Genomic DNA, 25,184 nt, shown 5'->3' on the forward strand with positions numbered 1-25,184 from the left:
TTCTGTTGCTGTTTTGTATAATTCAAAAATACAATTTATAGAAAAATGTCTGATAGATGATGGAATCAAACTGAGGGTGTTCCAGCGCTTCTTCAACCTATGGCTCAAGTGTGGGTTATTTTACCAAAAAAAGAGGACTACAAATATAGTGTGCACTGTGTGAGTCCAAAAACCTACACAATATGATATATACTCAAAGATTCTTGAGTGTAATCGAGGCTTATGTAATTGCACCATTACCCACCGGTGATTGCAGATTGCACTTGTGACTTTCAAACCTTCTGGTAGGTGTTCCTCAGGATATTCAGAAAGGGTTACAGAAAAAACAGTATAGTGTCTACTATCGTGTATGGTGAATTTGGACAAAATAAATCCTTCAGGATCATACTCACCCTTTATAAATGTGTTATTCGCCTTGGACATTCATATATAAGAATCTGTGCAATCACCGGTGGGTAATGGTGCAATATTACCAAAGGCTTGATTACATTCAAGAATCGGTGAGTGTATATCATATTGTGTGTATGTTTCTTGACTCAGAAAATGTATGTAGTTTTTTTTTTGTCAAATAACCTACACATCTTAAAGGTTGGAGAAGCGCTGGAACGTTCCCCATTTGATTCCGCCATCTTCAAGGGACTTATTGTTTGAATTTAAAAGGTTCGAGCGGCATACTCCTAACCTTGGTTGAACCTTTTTCATTGGCGTAAGTTATCTTCACTGCTGATAGATAGATAATTATACACACAAAATAATTGAATGTATATTATTATTATTATACATTGTTTTCCATTATTTTTAAAACACAATTAGTTTACTTTAAATCTATATATAAAAGGACATATTGGTGTTTAATGAGATTATGAAAGGATATTCAGACTCAAGAGGAGATGTCTTAAGTCTGTCTTAATATAATCTAATAATACTTCATATAAAAAGTAAAGCAATGTGTGTTAGGAGCTACATAAGCTAAATAAAATGAACATGGTTGAATAAAGATTTGTTGAACTCTAAAACTGGCCATACACTGCATGTTAGTACATCTGACTAGCCAACAGGGAAGAAGTAGGAGCGACTGCCTTATGGTCGGAACACATTCATACACTACACAATTATTTAGGCACTCTCTAGTCACAGCCTGAAGTTGGCAGAACTATGGCAGGATGGCTCTGACAGGTTTGAAAATCAAATTGAATTATCTAGACTGTTTTCAGGCTGTGAGCACATTTTTTCAGTATCGTACATAGAACAATAATCGGTCGAACCAGTCATTTGGTAGGTTGGTTTGCATAATTATTATGCGGTGTATGGCCATCTTAAGTCTGACCACGATTTATAGCAAAGCCCTTGGGCCTCTTTTTCTTTAAAAATTGTGACGATTGTATATACACTTCTTTATTGACTGCCACTGTGGTTTGTCATGGTCATCCCAAAGACTGCAGAGCTTGAATGTTCATTAATCTTTGATTTCCTGGGTCCTTTCTTAGTTCTACAACTGATAAGCTTTAACTTAAATTAACTGTATACATAGCATTCAGTCTTCTGGTGTATTAGCTGGAATAGACACCTATATGGTAGTAAGCATATGGTGGCAGTAATAAACTAAACTTACAGTATGTATAGTATTTTTTACGGGCTTTAATGATGTTGGAGCACATCTGGATTCTGTCTTTTGGCAGGTTACCTCCAGGACAGCTCTGACTCTTCATGTCACTGGGCGATGTGGGGGATATGTAGAAAAGATTCTTTTGCACATGTAAGTTACACTGGACTATCCATGAGTGCATCAGTACAGTTCAATATAGTTAGCATGATCTTGGGTGCCTGGTGCTCTGTTGGTAAAGAGTCCTGTATTGAACACTTCTACTGTATCAACACACTAACAATATTACCTAAGAGCTGACACTACATGCCTGGGGATATTCACTCATTCTTGCTCTGTGCACTACCTTCTGTAGAATCTTTTCTCCTGATCCCCACACTGTTAGGTCTTTTATAGTTCATATTTAAGTCCCAGGTCCATCTCTCCCTTTGGACATGGGTATCGCTCTCATGTTATGTGCCCCACATTTTGCTCATTGGGTAGACCTCTCTGTCATCCAACCCTTTCTGCAGCTTGTGTGAATTTAGCAGTTTTAGACTTCATGCATGCCTGTAAATTTATTCACTGTCGCCATGTCCCCAATTTATTTTTGCTATTCTTCACCCCTAAATTATCCTTTGATAGCACTTTGAGTATTGATTCTTTCATTGGCACACATTTAGATAGCAGTCAGATAAGGTCAAGGCTGTCTTGAAGACTTGGATGTAGATTTACTTAATGTTGGGTTTACAAAGTCGCTGATGATTGGTGGCTTTGACCGATTGATTTAGCATTAATTACTTTTGCCCTTTGAAATACATTGGTAAACCAAACATTTAGTAAATCTACCTGCTGGACTTAACTCGGACACTGCTCTCTCCCCTTAGTAAACTCTGGTTCTAGTCTCTCTGCCTATAAAGTATTCTCGCAAGTATTTTGAATTTCTCTTGCTACAATTGAGTTCATTTCTTGATTAGATGAGCTCTATTTTAATCCTCATTCCCACCACTGACTCCTGACCCCTCCCAAAGGGGGCAGTGGGCGCTCTGAATCAGGGCGGCCGCTTTGTTTTTTAAAAACCCGGCCTCCTGGCTGCTCGCTAAGCCGTGGGTGACCACCCACAGCTTTAGCGAGCGGCCAGGTGATGGTCGTGATTGTCGCGACCATCGGCCTTGCGACGAGACCCTTATGGTAGGGTCTCGTCTGCCACAAGCCCCAGTGAGCTACCTGGTCTAATAGAGCCGGAAGCTCACTACTGACATCACTCGTGACGTCAGTAGGGCTGCCCACAAATGGCAGGCGTTCCTTCAGGAACGCCTTCGTTTGTCCAGCCACTCCGCCTACAAAACGAGGCGAGCTGTCGATCAACATCGACAGTCGCCCTGTTTGTAGCGAGCCCCGGAGCGAGAGAACTTCTCTCTCGCTCTGGGACTTGCGTACGTCGCGCGTGCGCAATGCCCCACCATCGACCCGCTTGCGAGCGGGTCTGAATCAGGCCCAGTGTTCCATGTTACCAGTCCCTCCCCCATCCCAATTCTGTACGTACTACAGACAATACGTAATCTATAGAACATTATACATGCATCATTTCATCACCTAATTTTCTCTATTAAAATTGTGGGACACCCCACCTAAGTTAGCTTACTAATTAACACACAAAGTGTTTTATTTATATTTCTAGGAAGTATAGCGCACAGGCATGCTATGTATTCTCTTATTGTACAGTGCTGTAGAGCACTTTTACAATGTGAGCAATCACATATCCCCTAGGTCTGGTTGCTTCTTTGTTATGTACATGAACGCAGGGATGTTAAATATAACCATGTCTAAGGTGAAGAGTACCTGCAGGCAATAATAAGGCCCTGATATTCATCATTAATGAGTAGAGCTCTTCCTAGCTAACCCGCTTGCAGGTTAAATGAGATGGAATACAGATGGGAAGGTTATCTTTCTTCAAACCCTAATAACCAAACATTTTTTTTAAAACTGGGATCACAGGGTTACATTCAGATAGCTGCCATCTGGTGTGCTTTATTAAAGTCAGTCTTATCTGAGGTAGGCTTTGGAAATCTATCGGCTGTTTACTTTTTTTTGCCTTTAACTCATGCTGAGTATCATCCTATAAAATAATTTGAAATGTCTAAATGAGAAAGCTAATGCCTCATGTTTCTCATCTTCAAGCTTCCCATGTCTTTTCTTGATTTATCTCAGCGAATGCTGTTCTCTCTGAGCCTGGGATATATTTTATGGGAAAACAAGCTACAGTAAGATTTATCTCATTAACTGGCTTTTTTTTGTCAGACTAACATAGACGACCTTAATATGATGGTCTGCATCATAAAACAGACAGAACATCAAACACTTCATTGTACAGTACAAAAACCTGGCAAAATAATAAAAAATAAATGATAGATATGAGAGAAATATTATACATGCATTTGTATTTCAAAAACATTTGTCTATACAGTATATTGGAAGCCTATTTTGTTGTATTCTCTATTTTACTTTTCATTATTCCACAGAATTATTGTTCTGTGTCATGTAGGACTCATTTAGGAGATCAGTACTGTTCACCTCTTCTCTTGGAGAGCTAGTTTGCTCATTAAGCCTCCAGTGCCACCTTTACTCTAATAAACACAAATCTACCTATCCTTTCCTGACCTATCCCCATTAGCATTATTTCCTTTGGCCAACTAAAACAAACATTCGACATCAGCAAAAATCACCATTTCCTCGGGTTGGGTACTGGATCCCAATGGTCAGAATACCGACAGCGGCAGCCCGACAGTCAGGTTCCTAACAGATTTCTGGAAGTATTATAACCCTCCACTCCTGCAGCCCAACCCTCTCCTCCAGCAGTCTAAACTTAACCCTAAGCCTTATACTGTACTTACCGTCAGGACTCTGGAGCCGTTATTCTGATGACCCCCAGGATTCCGCAGACGGTATTCTGACTGTTGGCATCCTGATGGTTGGGATGCTGACCGCATCTATTTCCTCAGGCTCCCAAGCCCGCTGCACTGGTGTCATACTTAACTTCATTATATATTTATTTTATTAACAGTTAAAAAGCACCAATACCAGCGGCATAATAGAGCTGCAGTGCTCCCTGTGCCAGCCCGACTGCCTGAGCTCATGAAGTCATGACAGAAGGGGGGCGGGGCCACCAGCATCGGGAAGTGCAGCCCTACCCTGAGCGTCCTGAGGATGCTTCGTGCGGCTCTATCTGACTGCAGAGTACATGTCTGGAGAGTTCAAGTGATGCTCCGGGTGGCACTGTAGCAATGATACTGGCTGCAGGGTGCCTTTGAAGGCGCCCTGGTAGCCAGAAGCAAGGGCTGTGGGACAGCAACGGTGCCACTCACAGGGCTTTTTGCAACTGCACTGCTTGCACACCTTTACTTATGGTCCTGACCAGCATATTCCATTGCACTTTATTCATCCTGTGCTTTATTCTTAACCTCCAGTCTCTAGTACCATCCTGTTATCGCCACCATTGAAATATTGCTAGATCATGTCCTGTTCTTACCCAAAATGCATCAAAGATGTTATACACTCTTTAATCTCCCACCTCAACTACTGCAACCTCCTTCTATCTCGCATTCTCCTAATTTATCTCAGCTTCAATCTATCCTTAATACTGTGGCATAGCCTAGAAAAGACTAATCCTTAACTGAAAAGCCCTCAACAACACCACCCCTTATACATCTTAAATCTCCCCTTGAAATTCACTTGCTCATGTCATCTTCTCTCTACCTTTGACCTGTCCCTTGACTCATCTATGGGCGTAACCTACCCCCATTGCCAAAAAAATCACCCCCTCCTGTGACTTTTTCCCTCCCCTTAATGCAGAGCGTAGTGTGTGCCATGGGAACTGATGGTCAGTATCCCTTACTACATCTGATTTTGCAGAGAACATCCTAACACTTTTATTAAAGACGCATGCACCCCATAGTTCTGCTCGCACAGCATTCTGGGTGCTATTTGGGCAGTGATGTTGGCTGTCATAGACCACAACATCACTGCTTTGGGGGCAGTGGGGGGGATTGGGGACAGAGCAAGAGGAGGAAATCTGTTCTGCACATGCGCAGAATAAATTTGCTCAGTTACAGCCGCCGGATGGAGGAGGACTACGATAGTGTCAGCGAAAGCCCAGATGTCTGCGGTTGCATCCCTTGTGACTGTCCTAGTTAAGTGGCTAAAACTCTCTGAAACTTTATTAGAAGTTAACCTACTTCAACTTATACTAGTCACTGGTACATCCTCTCAACAATCCTAATTTCCACTCCAAGACACACTGAGGCATATTTATCACAACCCGAGTTTTTAATGTTGATGTGATGAATATTTTTCATGTAAACTCACAACATGAAAATTAATATTTTCATGCAGATTTACTATTCTGCTCTTACAAGGAGACTGGTTTCGATAAGAGCCCATCCTGGTGACGAGCTGGAAGCTGTGTGATAGTGTACGCCTTCCATAATAGCCATAGACTACTACAGGCTAACGCCATCTGCATAGGAGCTGCATCGGAGGGACTGCAGCAGATATGACTAATATCTCCTGCAATCCCTCCACGGTACATCTGGGCCAGATGCGGGCGGCACTCCCATAATAGTACATACACTCTCCTGATGCCTCCGTAGGTGCCACACGGGCCCACACACACAAATCGGGGACGGCGGCACTAATTTCTATGTGTGTGTGTATATATATATATATATAAAATATACTTACCAATCTGCCGCTCAATGCATCTGTGCTGACATCGCAACTGAGATGTCAGTGTCGACGGTCCCTGCAGCAAGTGTACAGGTGATCGGCGGGTCACCCATACTCGCAGCCAGACTTGCCAATATACTGTTTTTGCAAGATATATCGGCATTGGCTGTGCTGCAGGAAAGATACGATACAGTATGTCAGTGAACAACGTCATTCACAGACATGTTTTATGTACACACCCGCCAATGCACTATGCAATATGTTGTTCATCAGCTGATTAAACAACATATTGCATAGTGTGTACACAACATTACATTTACAAAATACACATCTGCTATAAAAGAATACATAGATGTAATCAATATATTCCCATGTTGAAATGTCTTACACATTTCATAAACTTGAGAAACCAGGCAGAGAAGTGTCAGTGTGCACATTTAATTAGAGATCTACTTTGTGCCATCACCTGTAATATAGTATTACCTGTCATGTGCTGCTGGTAAAGGAATACATGTACCTGTGTAGGCTGAGTGCTCTCTTTCCTGTCAGACCTTTCTCAGCCCTGGTATCTCTGTGATGTCCCTGGAGCCTAGTGATTTGATAGACTGCATTGTTATAAAGCAAAATATCTGCTTCCATGATGAGTAATAACATCAGATTTGGGTGAATTAATAGGCTGTCATCATAGGAACCCACCAAATGGCTTCCTCCACCGTTTGTTGGTGGCATTTTTCCTGTAAACACTGGTATATTTTAACATAATTCACTTATAAGATCCCATAGAAAATATTGGTTTCAGACAGGCATACAAGATCACCTTTACAGATCATCAGTAGGCATTTTTACGTGATACAGGAGGTGAGTTACCCGGTCTTTAAAAATAACCTGGGCGCACAGGACGCGCTGTGTTCGTGCCACAGAGCAGCCAATTGCCACTGGAAGCAGGACCGCCGTAGTCAGCAACTCTTGCTTGGAGTGTGGCAGCCAATGAGCATCTGCCCAGCGTGCCTGAGAGTTGTTGGAGCAGCCTGTAGTGTTTGCAGTAACGGGAGGCTCAGGCTGATCTTTCCAGGGGATACCTGGTTTCCCTCAGCATCCAGAGCCCTGGAGACATGCCTGGATGTGCGTGCAGCAGCGCACCATGCATCCTGTCCTCTAGCTGCCACACAGAAGGTACGGGGCCACGGCAGGGTGGGCATGGGCAGGGCTGCCATCAGGGTGGTACAGCCGGCCCCTCTCTGGGCCCCCAGCGCGCTGTGGATCTTACCTGCTAACTGTTATTTTCTGCCTGTGATTTGCAGACTCTGACTAATAAGTATTTTGCTACCGGCGCAGGAACATCAGCGTGCTACTGGTTCCCTGTCTCCCCCATCTACCAGCTTGGGGGCGCTATGCTGCAGGAGAATGGAAGCGGATGAAGATGTGTCACTTAAAGAGCATCTTTCTGCTAGTGGGTCCGGGAATACACTGTGAATACAGGAGTTGTATGTGGGTAATCCTGGCTGGACACGTGATAACCAGTGCCCCGGCTCAGGAACCAGATTTGGATCAGAGGAGCTGAGCTGGTGAGGAGTGTCACTGATGTTTGGGGGCGCTTGGGGATTAACCATTGCCTTGCCATAGGGCATGTTAATGCATCCCGTTACTCCCCAGCTGCTGCACAGTGGCAGGGGATGCTGGGACTTCTAGTACATGGAGTAAGCACGGATTGTCTAACCCTGCTATGGTATATGACTTTACCTCTTTGCTCATGGGCTAGATCTAACCAAGAAGTTAAAGTTGTAGGTTATGCTCAGTATTGATGTAAAGTGTGTGTGATGTGGGAATGTCTGAATGTACAGTGAGGCCACCTCTGTGCCTCCTGTTCCCCTCTTCCCATATCTCTACCCCTTCCACTCTCCCGTGTATTCTGCCCTCTCACCTCTGTGCCCCGTTTCCCTCTCACCGTGTTTGTGCCCCTTCTACTCTCCTGTGCCCCCTCTTACCCTCTCTCAATGTCTGTACCCCTTCTACTCTCCTGTGCCTTCTCTTACCTTCTCTCCATGTCTGTATCCCTTCTGCTCCAGTGTACTCTCCCCTCCCACACCTGTGCCCTCTGTTCCTTTCACGATCCTTTTACTAATTATCCTGTGACTTACCTCTGCAACCTGCTCTGCAGGTCAGGATATCCAGATTGGCTGCAGCATGTCTGTGTTGCTAGCTCCTGGATTCCTTTCTGGACTGATAGCACACCTGTGAGTGTCTGTCTGTGAGAGCTGATGAGTTATGGTCCGTGCACACGTAGCGATCTGCCAGCGACATGATATTGCTGGCAGATCGTTATGCACCCTCCGTGGTATGCTGGATGATCAATATCAATCATTCAGCACACCACCAATTTGCTGACGACTATAGCGATCTGCGATCATTGATCGCAGGTCCATATAGTAACTTGCTCGAAATCGAGCAAGTTGACCGGCATGCACGGCTGATGGACGATATCGCTATCGTCCATACGTGGCCGCGCATTGCTGGTCGACGGCAAGTTGGTAGGGACCATTTCAAAATAACGATTTGAAAGATAACGATAACTATATCGATATCGTTATCGTTCAAATCGTGCTTTTAAATCGCTACTTGTGTACGCAACTTGAGACCTGAGCTGCAGAGATCATGTAGATGTACTGTTCCAGTCCTTTAGTGCTGATCATTCTCCCTGCATGGCTCCAGTGTGCAGCGATGTTAGAGAAAGCAGGGTCTTCTCTCAGATGCCAGTGTCCGGCATTCTCCATGTGCGCTGGAGACTGGGCGTCGCCATGACACTTTCAGTCAGCTGTCCGCTGATCCTCCAGTCTCTGTCTCTGCAGCGATCACATGATCCATGCACCACTCAGCGCCTGGTTCCCTTTCTCCAATCATTCACTACAGCGGACACCTGACCCTGTTAGTCAATCAGTACTATAAAGAGATGTCCTGCTTCACGTTCTGGTTGCCAGTGCAACCTCTTCCACAGCCCTTCCTGTGTCCAGACTACCTGTGCTCCTCGGAGACCTGTTCCTGAGTCCCTTACAGTGAATGCTTCTTCCAGTTCCTGTGCTGTCGCAGTTCAGCAAATCCACTGTACTATTCTTATTAAGTCCAAGTCCAGATCCAGTCCGGTTCCAGTCCAGTTCAGCTCAAGTACAGATCCGGCCAATTTCAGCCCAAGTCGCCTGAAGTAGCCAGAGTCTTCAAGCCTCGCACATTTGTCCTTCTCTCTGAAACCAGACCGAATTCACAAAAACCTCTGAGCGTGCCAGTTCCCTTCTCCCCATGTCATTTTCAGAGCAAAATATGCGCTATAGTGCGTTTTTATGTGCTACAGGCACTGAGGCATAATTGTGATCGGACCCAGAAATTGTGGAGTAGGACTCCAATTTTTTTAAAGCGAGGGGTCCCTGGGACTGACATTTTTGCTCGCTCACCAAGATTACTGAGTCATGTCCCTTATTTGTCCAACTGGGCTCAAGTTCTATGTAAGTAATTTGGTTACATTTATTTAAAAAGAACAAGATGATTTTTCAGTTCTCTACGCCTTTGTGTTGCATATGCTATTTCTTCTGTTTGCATGTATCCCTTGAAGACTATTCGCTCCTCTGTTTGGTAACCTGAGATTTAATTGAAGTGAAGCGAGTCATGCTCAGCAATTCACACACTTTGAAACTGGCAGTCACCTTTCTACTTGAGCTGCCCCATTTAAACCGTACAAGTCTTGTTAAAACTCCTTAGGTGGCTGGGCTTGGTAATTTGACAGTGTTTACTCTGCAGTGGTGATAAATGAGTGTTGTTACAATCCAGTAATAACTGTGACATAACTAGTGGGCGAGCAGCTTGGAGACCTACTACGGTAATCATATGATAAGACGTAGGATGGACAAGAGGTCATTAATACAAGAAGATTTTTTTCTCTTAGTGCAATATTCACTACATTTTTTACAGTGGAAGTGTATATTTTTTATTGGTTTACTACTCTAATGAGAAGTACCTTGTTAATAATTACACAAAGGAACATGATTATCATGTAGAAAAAAAAGATTAGCATAACATTGCATGGTATTTTTATCATTTACCACTGTATTTTTCCACTTCCGAAAAAAGGCATAGGATTGCAGTCCGTGGTAATTTGGCCTTTTGCGATGGTACTAGTGCTAGAATAATGTATTATACTATGAAAATATCATAAGGGAAAAAACGCGCTGTAGCGCATATTTTGCGATCACTGTGACTGTGTGCAATTTTTACTGCAACAAAAGAATATTCTCAAGTTGTTATGTATGGTGTCCACTCCAGACTGCAGTTACAGGATCGAATGCACTTTAGTATCTTTGTTTTGATCTCCTAAACACCTTGTCACCAATAACACATCATGAGCCTCAAAGTGATGTCACTAGCTCCTAGTGAATTGATTGGATGGCCAAAACTGTCTGCATCCACAGTGTATAATTGGCATGTAACAGATATTCTATTTTGTTTTATGTCCTCTTCAATAAAGGCATTTGGTTAAAGCATATGGGGGAAATATCTTTGGTTTCTTTCTGCTATTTAACAGTCAACAAAACATCTTTATTCATTTTATTGATACCATATACCATTTCTGTGAAGATGGCAGGTTCCGCTTAGCCTAAGTGCTTCAGACATAAGTAAATTAAATAAATGGCTTTTTTGACTGGTCTGTTAAAGGTGTTCCTGATTTTAGGATCACTTTTCCCCTTTTTCATGTGCTGTGAAGGTATTAAGCTGCAGCTTGGCATTTGTGGTCAAAAGTAATTGTGTCAAAAAATGCAATATAAATGGATAGTCTGTGCCCTTTTGCAATTGTCGAGACAGCAGGTCAAGATACATCTTGGCTTGTAGACATCACTTTGCTAGTCCTTTCATTTTGCTTTGTATCACACAGATGCCATCTCCTAGTTAAGTATTGTATAACCTTTTGAATCCTTTCTATTTTATACAAAACAGTTTTTAAGCGATAATGTTGTTTCAATGTTCACAGAGTGTAAGGGGTGCCCATAATAGCAAGCAGTATTATGGTGTGTGTGTATGCTACACTCCGAAATAGAATGCATTGCCTGGGGCAGGGGTAGGCAACCTGTGGCACTCCAGCTGCTGTGTAACTACACATCCCAGCATGCCCTAACAGCAAAACTGTGGCAATGCATGCTGGGATACATAGTTCCACACCAGCTGGAGTGCCACAGGTGTGCCAAAGCCTGGACTGGGACATGAGCCTGTGTTTAGTAATGTTACTTTGAGGAACACAAATAGATCACTTTGAATGTGCATTACAAGCCAATAAATGCAGTAGTTGAATAAATTAATCAGGACTTCTAGATGTTTCACATAACATTTTTGCTTTGCCAGAAAACATTGAAGATTTTACTTACTGTCTGAAAATGTTATCCGTGACATCCTAGAACAATGATTGGCTCCAACAGCTTAGTTACTTGTATAACATTAGACTGTTAGAGCGATAATCATCAAGCTTCACGTCTAAGTCACGCTGTGCATGCGCCAATGTACATTACCATAGTTGCTCGCAGCAACTATTTAATCGTATGACAGGGAGCATTTTGGGGGAGGTAACGTTGAGTGGTGCCACGACCATTTTGGGATTGTGTCACACTATGCCACTGCGATCCAGAAATATGGCTCCAGCATCGCCGTTCCCACTGTCATTTAGGCTTGCTCAGGACTGCGACCATAAAATTATCTGCAATCGATGCTATGTCTTCAGATGCTGCGACATTTTAAGCAGATGCTACCGAATTTATGCAGTTGCTGGTATTTGCAGATGCTGAAACATTTTACGGAGGTGCTTAGATTTGCACATGGTACGCATTTTACGGAGGTGCTTAGATTTGCACATGGTACGCATTTTATGGAGGTGCTTAGATTTGCAGATGCTGAAACATGTTATGCAGATGCTTGCATTTGCAAAAGTGGGCATATAAATGCGTCTCCTTGCGGCTGCGATTTGCATATTTTCGCATAGTAGCTGCCTACAAATTTGCTGCAGCAGCGTACAACTCTTAATCAGGCCCATAGTGTGCAGCACAAGTTCAGTACAGGCTCTTACATAATAGTTTTATTATCTTCTATTAAAATAAGTGTTTCTCTTCATATGTTTTAAATAAATGTAGACACAAGAAAACAAATCTATAACCTTGCGCTTAAAGCAATTAGCAACCAGATTTTCAGACAGAATCACCACAACTCCTAAATACAGACATAGAATAAGCAGATATACTAAACCACAGAGCCTATTAATACTTAGAGGATTTATATTGTTTGTGTTATATCATATTGTACTTGCTGTATGTATACTGTATGTATTTGTTTTGTAAACTTCTTGGATGAGAGGTATATTAGCTATATTGCATTTTCCTTTAGTGCAGACTCGATGATAAATGACTGTATATACTTGCACTGAAAGAAATAAATGGTACTTATTAGCTATTTATTATAAGAGATATTGGCCCTCATTCAGAGGCGGTCGTTAGAAGCAATCGCTTTTCAATGAGGGCGGGTGCTTCTTTTTTTTTGTGCGTCCTCCTGGTCGCTAGCTAAGCTGTGGGTTACCACCCACAGCTTAGCGACCGACCAGGTTGATGGTCGCGATGGTCAAGACCATCGGGGCTTGTGATGAGGTATTCCTGCTCCTGACAATGGTGGTGTGTACTGTGGTGTCCACATTCATCGAGTCGATGCAGGCATGCCAAAGACAATTTATTGAGCAATTTGGAGGTCAGAAACCACCGGCAAAATTCACCATTCAGTATTTGGTGAAACTGGAAACCACTGGAACAATATTGGATGTCCATGGAGGAGGCCGTCTGAGAATACCAGAAGCAATGGTGCATGAAGTGAAAATCCGACTACTGGCCTCTCTGCAGAAGTCCTTGTGTAAACTGTCGCAGGAGATGGCACTGAGAGATAACATTCAGTGGGAAATTGAGACGGTCACTCCCAATATGATGGTTAAAACTTTCCATAACATGGAGTGATGCATTCAAGCTGGCCTGGATGCTAATGGTGAGCACTTGCTATGACTTCTTCATGTTTATCATAGCAAGTGAAACGGAATCGGTATGAATTACCGCTGGACCCTTGGCCGGCGTTTCAAACCCCGACAGCGGCTGGCCGACAGAGGAGGAAATCCTGATCGTCCCTAGGTAAGTATAAACTAACCTTTTTTTTCCCCCCTAACACTCCTTTAGGGTGCCTAACCCTAACCTCCCCCCCTGTGCCTAACCCTAATCCCCCCTCTAAGTGCCTAACCTAACCCCCCCTTCTCCGCCTAAACCTAAGTCCCCCGGGGGGGGTGCCTAACCCTAACCTCCCCCCGGGGGTGCCTTACCCTAACCCTCCCTCCCCCTAGCCTAACCCTTCCTCCCCGTAGCCTAACCCTAACCTCCCGGGGGGGTGCCTAACCCTTAGTCCCCCCCGGGAGCCCTAAACATAACCCTCCCCCCCGCGGCTGTCCGCAGCGGCGCCTGGCATCCGCTCGATCGGGATGCCAGGCATCTGCTCAATCGGGATGCCGGGCGCCGGTCTCCCAGCGTCGGTAAAATTACGCTGTCATTCTAGACGCCTGTCATTCGTCCCTCGTCAGGATTTAATTGTCTGGAAGCTGGCGGTCGGCATTCCGTCCGCCGGCTTCCTAAATGTATACCAGTGAAACACCCTGTATATACTTTGTTCTTTTTTTCATAACACATATTCATTGTGACGATCAAGCTATTGGATCCACTGACAGAGTTGACCCTGGAATTATCCTCAGATTGGGCAGCCTGTGCTGTGGTATAGTGTATTTGCTAATTTTATATTTAGACATTTGTTTACATACCTGTTGAATTATCTGTGGCCTAAATGATGTAGTATATGAGAAGAGTTAAAACTGTACTTTTATTTTTTTTCAAATGTACTTTTATTTCCGTATTTGTCATGTGAATGACAATTATTTTTTTTATGTTAATCAGTATCCAGCTTCCATAGTGATATATTTATAGTTCTAAACAGTCCCACAAGATGTGTAGGGTTGCATGTTTTTCTTTTTTTAACCACTTCACTGACATGGTCGTATGGGATGCGAATACAGTCATCTATACTTCAGCAGACAAGCTGCGACCGCACCGCCCGGCTGTGTTTTTGAAGAGGAAATTTGTTCTACACATGTGCAGAACCGGATCTCCTCTGACTCCACGGACTCTCCTGCAGACACGGCAATTTCTGCCCGGTTTTTCTGGAAAAATCGTCGGTTAAGTGGTTAAACCAAAATCCACTGCCACCCTTTAACATATTCTCACTCTGAAAGCCACTCACACCATTATAGTGTTATATTCCCTAGTATTGGTAGTATATTTTAAGTTATTTTGAAAGTGAATTATTATAAAATAATGAGTTGCTTATACCTCCTCTCCAACTTTGTTACATATACACTACACAAACTATTCACCTTTCCTTATTTACGCACCCCGGGGCAGTAGCTCGTAACACTCATTTGCTTTGGCTCTTCTATGCACAGCATCAGTGAACAGGACAAATCTCTCATCCCTCTGACCTGTGAGACAAAGCTGCTTAAATCGAGGCAGTTGGGAAGTATGGTTGGACTAGAACTCGCTGTCCTCAAAATAGTTAATATTGTAGTTCAAAATAGTTATTTATATAGCATCTAAATATTATGCAGTGCTGTACACAGAATATGTAATAATTCCTATCACTCTTGCAATGTATCTAATGGGTGTTTCCAAAGTACATAATACAGTTGTGCACACTCGGAGGTCTATAAATGACTAGTGAGACAAATGTGTGACTTTTAGTGCATCACATGGTTAATCTGTATTTAATCCCTTTGTTATGACATAACTGCCTATAATGCACGTCCTACTTATCTGATTCCTAATATTTAATTACTTACAAATATGACTTTAAAGCATTTCCACCCATATTTGTTTTTTTTTCTTGTTACTTTTATTTTTAATTTGTGCTATTTAACTGTTTCTAATCCCAGACTTACTGTACACCTCAATTTCTGTACAAAGCAGTCATCTGCGTCTGTCAGAGAGCATTGTGGAAATCTTTTAAAACTCAATACACAATTTCATAATTTGAAGACTTGGCTGCAGAGAATAGTCATGAACACTGCAGATCCGTTTTATACTGTAGTTCTGGGTGACAGTTTTTCTCCACTAATTAATCATACAAGAAAGGCATTCCACTAGACTTGGAAAAGAAATTTATTTTTTATTTTTTTGCTGCAACACATTCATGACAGCATGATCATCAGATATATTTATTTTGTAGCAGGTGGACTGGGATAGCTTCTCAAGGGTAGACGGAGGTACACAATCGTAGCAGTCTTCTAAGAAATGTTCAAGTACTTGTACACGGTTTTATTTTGCAGGAACAGGTCTACACAAATACTAAATAAATACAACCAGATAGTTTGTGCCGAACAGCATATAATTTATTTGCTTATTATGTCCCTGGCTAACTGTGCTCTCAGCCTACACAGTGCACAACTTTTAGCTTGTTAGTTTGCTTTCAGGTTCTCTCATAGGACCGCTCTCCCCTAGAATGATCCCCATTGCCTGTTACCTACAAAACCCAGATGTGATTGGGTGTTAGTCCATATCATAAAACCTACTATAAATGACTTTTATAACTTTTCCAAATGCCTTGGAAAGTGGACGGTCACCCCTGTACTGCCTTTTAAACTCATATATAGGTGAATTTTTGGAAGCTCTCTTAGACTCTCAAGAAAGTAGACACTTGTAATATTCTAGTGTCAAAATAATATTTTCCGTTCCCTATGATCATACCTCCCAAACATCCTGATTTTGGTGGGACAGTCACACTTTTTGGGCACTGTCCCACCTGCGGGCCGCAGTGTCCTGTGTGGATGGGTTTGGGTACTGTTTTTAATGCTGCTCTGCATAGTGCATTTAGTGCCAGGAGAGGCTGGGGGCAGCCAAGCGTGACAAAAAAAAACAGTGGAGTGACTCACGGTTATGCCCCCAAAATGTCATGTCAGGGGGCGTGGCCATGCTCGAGGGGTCCCACAAAGGGATTTCTGAATATTAGAAGGTGTGATATAATGCATATGACTCCTGGTAACTAATGGGTATCTATGAGAGCAATTCAATTGTTGCTCTGATCAGACGCCCCTTAGTATTATACACGTCCAAAAGGACGGGGTTTAGTTGCATAAAGCAGCTAACCCCATTGGGCGCCCATTCTACCGTATGAGTGCCTAGACTGAGGATTTTTCAAATATTTTTTCTTGCACCTCCGAAGGCTGCGAGGAAAAATGTGACTGCTGCGGCTAATGGACGTCTGATCAGAGCAACAATTGAATTGCTCCGATAGGCTCTCATTAGTTAGGCGCACGGCGCTAACAATTAAATTACCCCCTATGAATACTGGGCCTGATTCAGAGCCAAACGCTCTGACCAGAGCGCTCGCTCTGAATCAGGGCCCTCCTCCATGAAAATGGAGCGTCCTCCTGGACGCTCGCATAGCTGTGGGTGACCACCCACAGCTTATGCGAGCGTCCATGATGGTCGCGATGGTCAAGACCATCGCGACCATCGGGCTTGCAATGGAGACCCTGCGGTAGGGTCTCGCTGCCGCAAGCCCTGGAGTGATTTTGGCTCTATCAGAGCCAAAATCACTCCCACTGACATCACTAGTGATGTCAGTGGGGCCGGCTTCAGACGGTAGGCGTTCTCATGGGAACGCCTCCGTCTGGCAGCCACGCCCCCGGCATGCCCACCAAAGGGGGCGTGCTGTCAATCAACATCGACAGCACGCCCCCTTTGGTGCGAGACCCAGAGCGACGGAGAGCCCGTCGCTATCCGGGTCTCGCGCATGCGCACGACGGAGCTCCATCCGTCGTGCGGCGCATGCGCAGTGGGGCAACATCGACCCGCTTGCGAGCGTCCTGTGCTCGCGAGCGGGTCTGAATGACCCCCACTGTGAGTTCGGTTGCTTTGTAATGTTTTTCCCTGATTTTTATTAGAAACATGTTTATGCTGTAAGACATATCTGCCTCATTTCTTTGTATTCAACTTTGAGTATAGTGGGTGTTAGAGTTTAGAAACTGGTGATTGTAATTTGGTAATGTCATTACACTGATCTCACTATGGTATGCTGAGCGTCTGCCTATATAGAAAGTGTACATATGCAGTGCAAAGGTTTTTATCCTTCATACCTTTATTACAGTACACACTGGGGCTTTCTGCCCATATCCGTGTGCCATGCATTCTATAACCAGTGGATTCCAGCTGGTTATAGTGATTTGCATATTAATGAACGTATTGGCATTAGAGTATGTGTGTCATAACTCAAACAGCAATGCTGCTTCATGGTGTCGGCTTATTTTAACTACATATGCATTTTAAACAATAAATAATACCCAGCAAGCATTTAGGTAATTTAATTCGGTTGCCAGAGGACATGTATCTTACATCAAAGTTATAAGCTGTGTCATAAAAGCACTTCCTAAATAAATTCATTGTATTTTAATATCTCAAATACAAAGCACTAATTCTCTTGCTTGTCCTTTCAGCCTCTCTGCATCCTGTATTGCCTGCAGTACTGTATATAAAGTGGATTCATACCCTGATTTAAAGTTTCGCTTAGAACTCATGAGCTCCTTTGTCTCGTACAAAGGGTCCTATTCATTTATCAGGTGTGAAAAAATCCCTGTAGAACCAGTTTTCAGTTACCACAATGTCTTCTCATGTTCTGAAAATCATCTATGCATAAATAAAGCTAATAATAGTACTGGTTGTTAGGTAGGGTTCCTTTCAGTTTCTTGTTTGACATAATCTGAAGGTGTGTGAATTAGCTGTACATGATAACTATTTTCCTGACACATGATAATGGGGAAAATCACAATACTGAGCAGAGGATGCTGGGTTGAAGTGTTCATATCGTTATATTTGTATATCTCTGTGTCACCACCGAAATGCGTCAACAAAGTGGTCATGTGATCTACCAGGCTGTTGGTACTCTGAGCAGGACAGACCCTTTTAGGTTCATCTCATTGTGAATACCTAGCACCATACATTACAGATGCTAAGCAGTGTGCCACCTTTATGTCATAATACATGAATGGATGCGTCACCACACTTTAAGTGTCATAGTCATATGTATGAAATTTTATATCGGGATAGATTTAAGAATATTTCGAAGACCTTTCACGCTTTATAAAGCACTGTCAAGCCCATCATAAAGTAGTCAGGACAATATTTCACATCTGAATTTGTCTAGAGCAAGTCGACTTCTTTCTATCTTTGAAGTCTTGTGACAAAACAACAATGTGACAAACTACAAATCTGAATTTTGCAGACGAGTAGCCTCAAAGCTGTGTCGTGTGTGTGTGTGTGTGTGTGTGTGTTTTTACTCCCTGAGCACCTGCTGTTCTTAACAAGAGGAATTTCATGCAGGTGTTCTTTTTCCACTAACAATCACAACCACCAATACTTAAGGTGCATATACACACGCAACGATTTTTTGAACGATTATCGTTGACAATATCATTTATCGTTCAATCGTAGAAAAAATCGTTCACTTTCTAAGTTAAAACGATGAACGATTATCGTTCATGCGCGTTCACGTTTGTAGTTCAGTCAGACTGACCAACTCAATGATTTTCAGTAAGGGAATATGCAAAAATCGTTTGTAGTTCAAAAAAATCGTTCATTACACTTTAAAAAAATCTGACAGATAATCATTCATAAAATCGTTGGTAACAATATCGTTGTGTGTGTATGCACCTTAAAAGGTAGAAAAATTATGTTGTTCTTCAATGCTAGTCTGAATAGCATCTGTGCGTCCCTGGATTTTAGAAACCTTGTATCTATGATCACAATCTTGCTAATAAATTACTATATTCTTTGGTTGTTTTTGTACCATAAAATATTGCATTGGAATAATTTTATATAGTTTTTTTGGATGCATATTTTAAAAAACTGCATTTTACCAAATCTGGTAAAAAAAATAAATAATAGGAGTAGTAAATAGATTAATATTATCAGCTGTGAAGATTGACAAAACTAGCTGCTCTCTGTGAATAATGTTCTTACAAATATTTTTTCATGTTTTACCCAGTGATTGACATTTTCCCAAGAACTGTTGCCCACAATATTGCCAGAATATCAAGAATCACAGGCGTTGAGTGCCAAATAAAGTCTTGATCCTCTTGACGGATTGAAATCTTGAACAGTTTAGCCTGCAGTCCAATCCATGTTATTGTGACAGAGAATGCACAGTAAAGCTGGGTACACACTATATGATATATCCTATGATATATCGCTTCAACGTGGATCGGAACGTTATTTTGTACACATCATATAGTGTGTACACTTAATTCTTTGTTACCGGCTGTCTTTCGTCGCATCGTCCCAACTGCTGTTCTGCACGTCAGGTGGGATGATGTAGTGAACAACGCCGTATAGTTACATGCAGCATACATGGCGTCGTCGTACACCGGATCGCGTAGTGGGTATGGTGCCCGCAATGGTATTGTTACATCGTATGGAGCCGCACTGCCGTATGGTGTGTACCCAGCTTTAGTCTTCTTGCGTTGGGGCCATGTGCCGTCCAAGCTGCATAAACTCCTCTTCATGACTGATGTTGGAGAGGTTTTCTCTATATATTTAGTGAAAACAATATATTGAGCTCTATTTTGAAATAATGTGTTTAGTTTTTTATTTATCTAAACGTTGCTTACCATTGCCTTCCTGTTACCAGTGCCTGCCTTCTGAATAAAGTGTTTCTGGAGGAAAAAAAAAAGGCATAACTTCAAACATTCCTTTATTATTTTCATTATTTGACTCCTCTCTATTACTGCATTTCTGGAATGTTGCTTCAGGCACATGCTATCCTTCTAGTAATGTACTACAGGAATGAGGTCTTTTTCCCCAGAAACCCATTATGACATATTACTGTTGCTCAGCGATTTGTCATACAATTAGACACAATTCCTCCTGCAGTCACTGTGAGAAGCACTGCTGTAATTGTAATCTGGAGGTGCTTAGGGAGGTGCTTAGGGAGGTGCTTAGGGTGGTGCTTAGGGAGGTGCTTAGGGAGGTGCTTAGGGTGGTGCTTAGGGAGGTGCTTAGGAAGGTGCTTAGGGAGGTGCTTAGGAAGGTGCTTAGGGAGGTGCTTAGGGAGGTGCTTAGGAAGGTGCTTAGGAAGGTGCTTAGGGAGGTGCTTAGGGAGGTGCTTAGGGAGGTGCTTAGGGTGGTGCTTAGGGAGGTGCTTAGGGAGGTGCTTAGGGTGGTGCTTAGGGAGGTGCTTAGGGTGGTGCTTAGGGAGGTGCTTAGGGTGGTGCTTAGGGAGGTGCTTAGGGAGGTGCTTAGGGAGGTGCTTAGGGAGGTGCTTAGGGTGGTGCTTAGGGAGGTGCTTAGGAAGGTGCTTAGGGAGGTGCTTAGGGAGGTGCTTAGGGTGGTGCTTAGGGAGGTGCTTAGGGTGGTGCTTAGGGAGGTGCTTAGGGAGGTGCTTAGGGTGGTGCTTAGGGAGGTGCTTAGGGTGGTGCTTAGGGAGGTGCGGTTGAAAGACGGGGGCAATTTTTAAATGTCATTTGGTATATTTTAGAGAAAGAATTCCAAATAAAAAAAAACAAAAAAACCGCCCTTGCTTGGAAAACAATAACTGTTCTGAACTATAATTCCAGGGGGGAATAGCTGTTCAGTTAATTAGCCTTTCTCCCGTGCGGTAAATTAGGGGTTAAGGCGCCCTAACCCATTGATTCTGTGTAAAGTTTGGAATCAGTGGGTTCCCCCGTGTGTTACTGTGTGTAGATCGTTCCTCGCAGCACCATCCCGCCTTTAGTAAATAGCGTGCAGGGTTCCCGCAGCTAATTTAATCAGGTAACACTATCAATCAGCTGTGGCTAAATAAATTCCCCCCTAAATGTTCAAATTTCAATCCTGACGATTTTCTTTTCCATCTTAAGTATATTAACTATTGCTTTTATTAATTCTCTTCCTCTGAAATATATTTCATTCATATATGTTGAGTAACCTTCAGCTCACTAAAACCATTAGTGGTAGTCGTTCAACACTGAGAAAATGTAAAAGTGCCAGATTATAACGGTGTAATTAGGCTAATGTGTATCAGAATTGTTAATTCTTGTTCTTTCTTTATTTTGCTGTGTTTTTAGGTAACCACTGTAGTGGCTATTGATGTAATAATAAAGGTTATGTTTTAACTTGAATATACTGTATTGCGAGAATGTGCACTCATATGGGATTCTTTGCTTCTTTTCTCGTGAGGCTAAACTGTAGTCAGATTAGTAAATACGTTCTTGCATACTGGATGGTAATACATTTTTGCACAGGTTATATCTAAGCATATGTGTATATTATAGATGAATGAGTATATTCCAACATATGCTCCAGAATCATACTAAATTGAAACATTTATTTTCCACTGTGCTGATAAAAAGCTTGTTTTCATTCACTTGTTTGAAGATTGGTGGGGAAAATTAGCTTAGCCTTTCATGTTCAGGGCCTGCATTCAGGTAATCATAAAGAGTCTTTAAATTAGCAAGAGGCAGCATCTAGGTCTCCCAAAGGCAAGTTCTTATCAGATACCTTCATAAGTTATTAATGAGGCTTCAATCTCCCTTCTACCTTTACCATGTTTAATTAGGTTTCTTGGTCCCTACGGCATTTAATTTTCAACCGGAACTCTCCAACCTTCACATGTTCCCATAATTATAAGACGATGCAGATACTTTACTTTTAATTAAAAACATCATTTAGCTTCTGCCCATTTTTTCCACATTTTAAACAATTCATTAAACTCAGCATTGCAAGGGTTAAGCATCAATGTTTTGCGCCTGGCAAACAGCGAGTGCTTGCCCCACTTTCATGTGTTGTCTTTGATATATTTTTCTTGGGAACTAGGGAGTAATTTAGTGAATTGAGAAGATTAAAATAGGCATGCCATAAAGGCTGAAGTGTAGTTAGGCTAAAGACGCTCTGGTCTGCTTTTTATCACATGCCTTGAAATGACATGTACCATCTGTAAAATATACTGCCTAATAATATTTTTGGTGAGGTGTCACACTTTAAAGTGAGGTCGTTGAAATTACTTAACAAACGCACTTACTTCATGTCATAGTGTACTTATTTTTCTCTCAGGTCTTCTAGTACTAGTCTCTTTCATAAGCCACCAGGTCACTTTGTTATATTATTACTTACTGCATAGAGTATTGCCTATTAAACTATGTAGGTATCAAATAAAATAAAAACTGTGTGTTTGTATATATATATTATGTGTGTGTGTGTGTATTCGGAAGTATAGAAGTATTATTATTTTTATTATTAGCATTTATTTATATGGCGCCACAAGTGTTCCGCAGCGCCTTACAAAGTACAAAAACAAATTGTATACAAGTGACTTACAGAACAATACAATACAGGACATGGATAATATATATTGCTACATTAGCGACCATATTACCCAGATAAGCAACAGAGCATAAGCAACCAAGTGTTAGGTGCCCTAGTGGTGAGTAAGAAGTAAATGACACTATAGTAAGGAGAAGCACAAGAGGGTAGATGGCCCTGCTCGTGAGAGCTTACATTCTAAAAGTATGTATATTTAAGTATATATACTTGTGTATGCATTGTAAATACATATGCATTCTTATGTAAATAGATATGTATGTGTTTATATGTAAGCATATGTGCCTATGTATATGTATGTATATATATATATATATTTTGTGTATATGTACAGTGTGTGTGTGTATGTATATATATATATATATATATATATATATATATATATTGAAGTGCCAAAAGTCATGGGATAGATGCCTAGTATTGTGTAAGACCCCCTCTAGCCCGGCGAAGTGCAGCATCTCGGCGTGGCATCGATTCCACAAGTGGACAGAAGACTTCTGGAGAGCTGTTGATCTGTGCTATCTGGATAGCTTCCTATAGCCAGCTCTCTGATATTTGTAGGTGCAGGATCTTGGGTGCGAATGGACCTCTCCACCATGTCCCATAGATGCTTGATTGGGTTCAAGCCAGGTTAACGTGGTGGCCACACCATTTGTCTGAACTTTTCAGAATGCTCCTCGAACCAATTCTGGACAATTTAGGACCGATAACATGGCGCATTGTCTTGCTGGAATATTCCATCTTTGTTGGTGTACATGAAGTCCATGAAGGGCTATGAATGGTCATCAAGCAAAGCAATATAGCAGTTACTGGTCTATGACGTGTTCAGGTGACCAGCAGACCTAACTCATGCCACGTGCACATACCGCACACCGCTATGGAACCACAACCAGCCTGCACGGTGCCTTGATGACAACTGGGATCCATGGCATCGTGAGGTCTGAGCCACACACGAACCCTACCATCAGCCCGAAACAACTGGAGCTGTGACTCATCACATCATACCACATGTTGCCAGTCCTCTAGGTTCCAATTAATGACATCACAAGCCCAGGTAAGGAGCTTTCTCCAGTGTCGCAGTATTGAGGGGCACTTTGGTGGGTTTTCTGCTCCCATATCCCATGGAAGCTAAAGAACGCTGTATGCATATCCAGCATTAACCTGCTGGATATGCATCTGGTACCTCCTGTATTGAATGTGGAAGTGAATTGAGCCAGTGTCACTTGTCTGTTAACATGGACTATTCTGACTAGATGCTGCTGGTCACGATCATTAAGCACTTGTTGTTGGCCACTGCGTAAAGAATGTTGAATGCCCACAGAATTTCGGAAATGGAATGTCCCATCCATCGGGCACCCACCATTATGCTCTATTCAAACTCTGAGAATTCACCTCGTCTTGCCATGAGCAGCCTCGCTGGTGTTGAAGTTTTGAGAGTGACACAAGTATTGGTTTTCACAAAGTTTGCTGCTTCAGTGTTTTTAGACCTTTTTGTCAGATGTTACTATGGTATACTGAAGTAAAATTACAAGCATTTCATAAGTGTTAAAGGCTTTCATGGCAATTACATTAAGTTTATGTAAAGAGTCAATATTTGCAGTGTTGACCCTTCTTTTTTTAAAACTGCTGCAATTCACCCTTGCATGCTGTCAATCAACTTCTGGGCCACATACTGACTGATGGCCGTCCATTCTTGCCTAATCAATGCTTGGAGTTTGTCAAAATTTGTGGGATTTTGTTTGTCTACCCACCTCTTGAGGATTGTCTACAAGTTCTCAATGGGATTAAGGTCTGGGGAGTTTCCTGGCCATGGACTCAAAATGTTGATGTTTTGTTCCCCGAGCCACTTAGTTATCACTTTTGCCTTATGGCAAGGTGCTCCATCATGCTGGAAAAGGCATTGTTCATCACCAAACTGTTCTTGGATGGTTGGGTGAAGCTGCTCTTGGAGGATGTTTTGGTACCATTCTTTAGTCATGGCTCATGTTCTTAGGCAAAATTGTGAGTGATCCCACTCCCTTGGCTGAGCAGCAACCCCCACACATGAATGGTCTCAGGATGCTTTACTGTTGGCATGACACAGGACTGATGGTAGCGCTCACCTTTCCTTCTCCGGACAAGCATTTTCCAGATGCCTCAAACAATCTGAAAGGGGATTCATCAGATAAAATAACTTTACCCCAGTCCTCAGCAGTCCTATACCTGTACCTTTTGTAGAATATCAGTCTGTCCCGGATGTTTTTCCTGGAGAGCAGTAGCTTCTTTGCTGCCCTTCTTGACACCAGGCGATCCTCCAAAAGTCTTCGTCCTGTGTCATGCCAACAGTAAAGCATCCTGAGACCATAAACTTAATGTAATTGTCAATGCAAGGCCATAGCAATAGTTAGTGAATTTTATGTATTATGTCAGCAGGCTGAAAATGATAAAAATAAGAC

The 25,184-nt window shown here is 42.4% G+C and overlaps 1 protein-coding gene across 3 annotated transcripts in view; it reads left to right on the top strand.

The window, feature by feature from the left end:
• The window catches only part of COMMD10 (COMM domain containing 10), a 440,901-nt gene that overhangs the window by 142,408 nt on the left and 273,309 nt on the right, over positions 1 to 25,184 (top strand). The window contains exon 6 of one of the 3 annotated variants that reach the window (XM_088477706.1): positions 19,442 to 19,483. The exons of the other annotated variants lie outside the window; for them this stretch is intronic. Coding sequence (XP_088333832.1) covers positions 19,442 to 19,444 — 3 coding nt within the window. The 3' untranslated portion in view covers positions 19,445 to 19,483. Of the gene's footprint in view, positions 1 to 19,441; positions 19,484 to 25,184 lie in introns of those variants that run through there. 3 annotated transcript variants of the gene reach the window in all.

This window comes from Taudactylus pleione, unplaced genomic scaffold (genome assembly GCF_031769625.1).
Source record: "Taudactylus pleione unplaced genomic scaffold, aTauple2 ptg000202l, whole genome shotgun sequence".
Classification (NCBI taxonomy): Eukaryota; Metazoa; Chordata; class Amphibia; order Anura; family Myobatrachidae; genus Taudactylus; species Taudactylus pleione.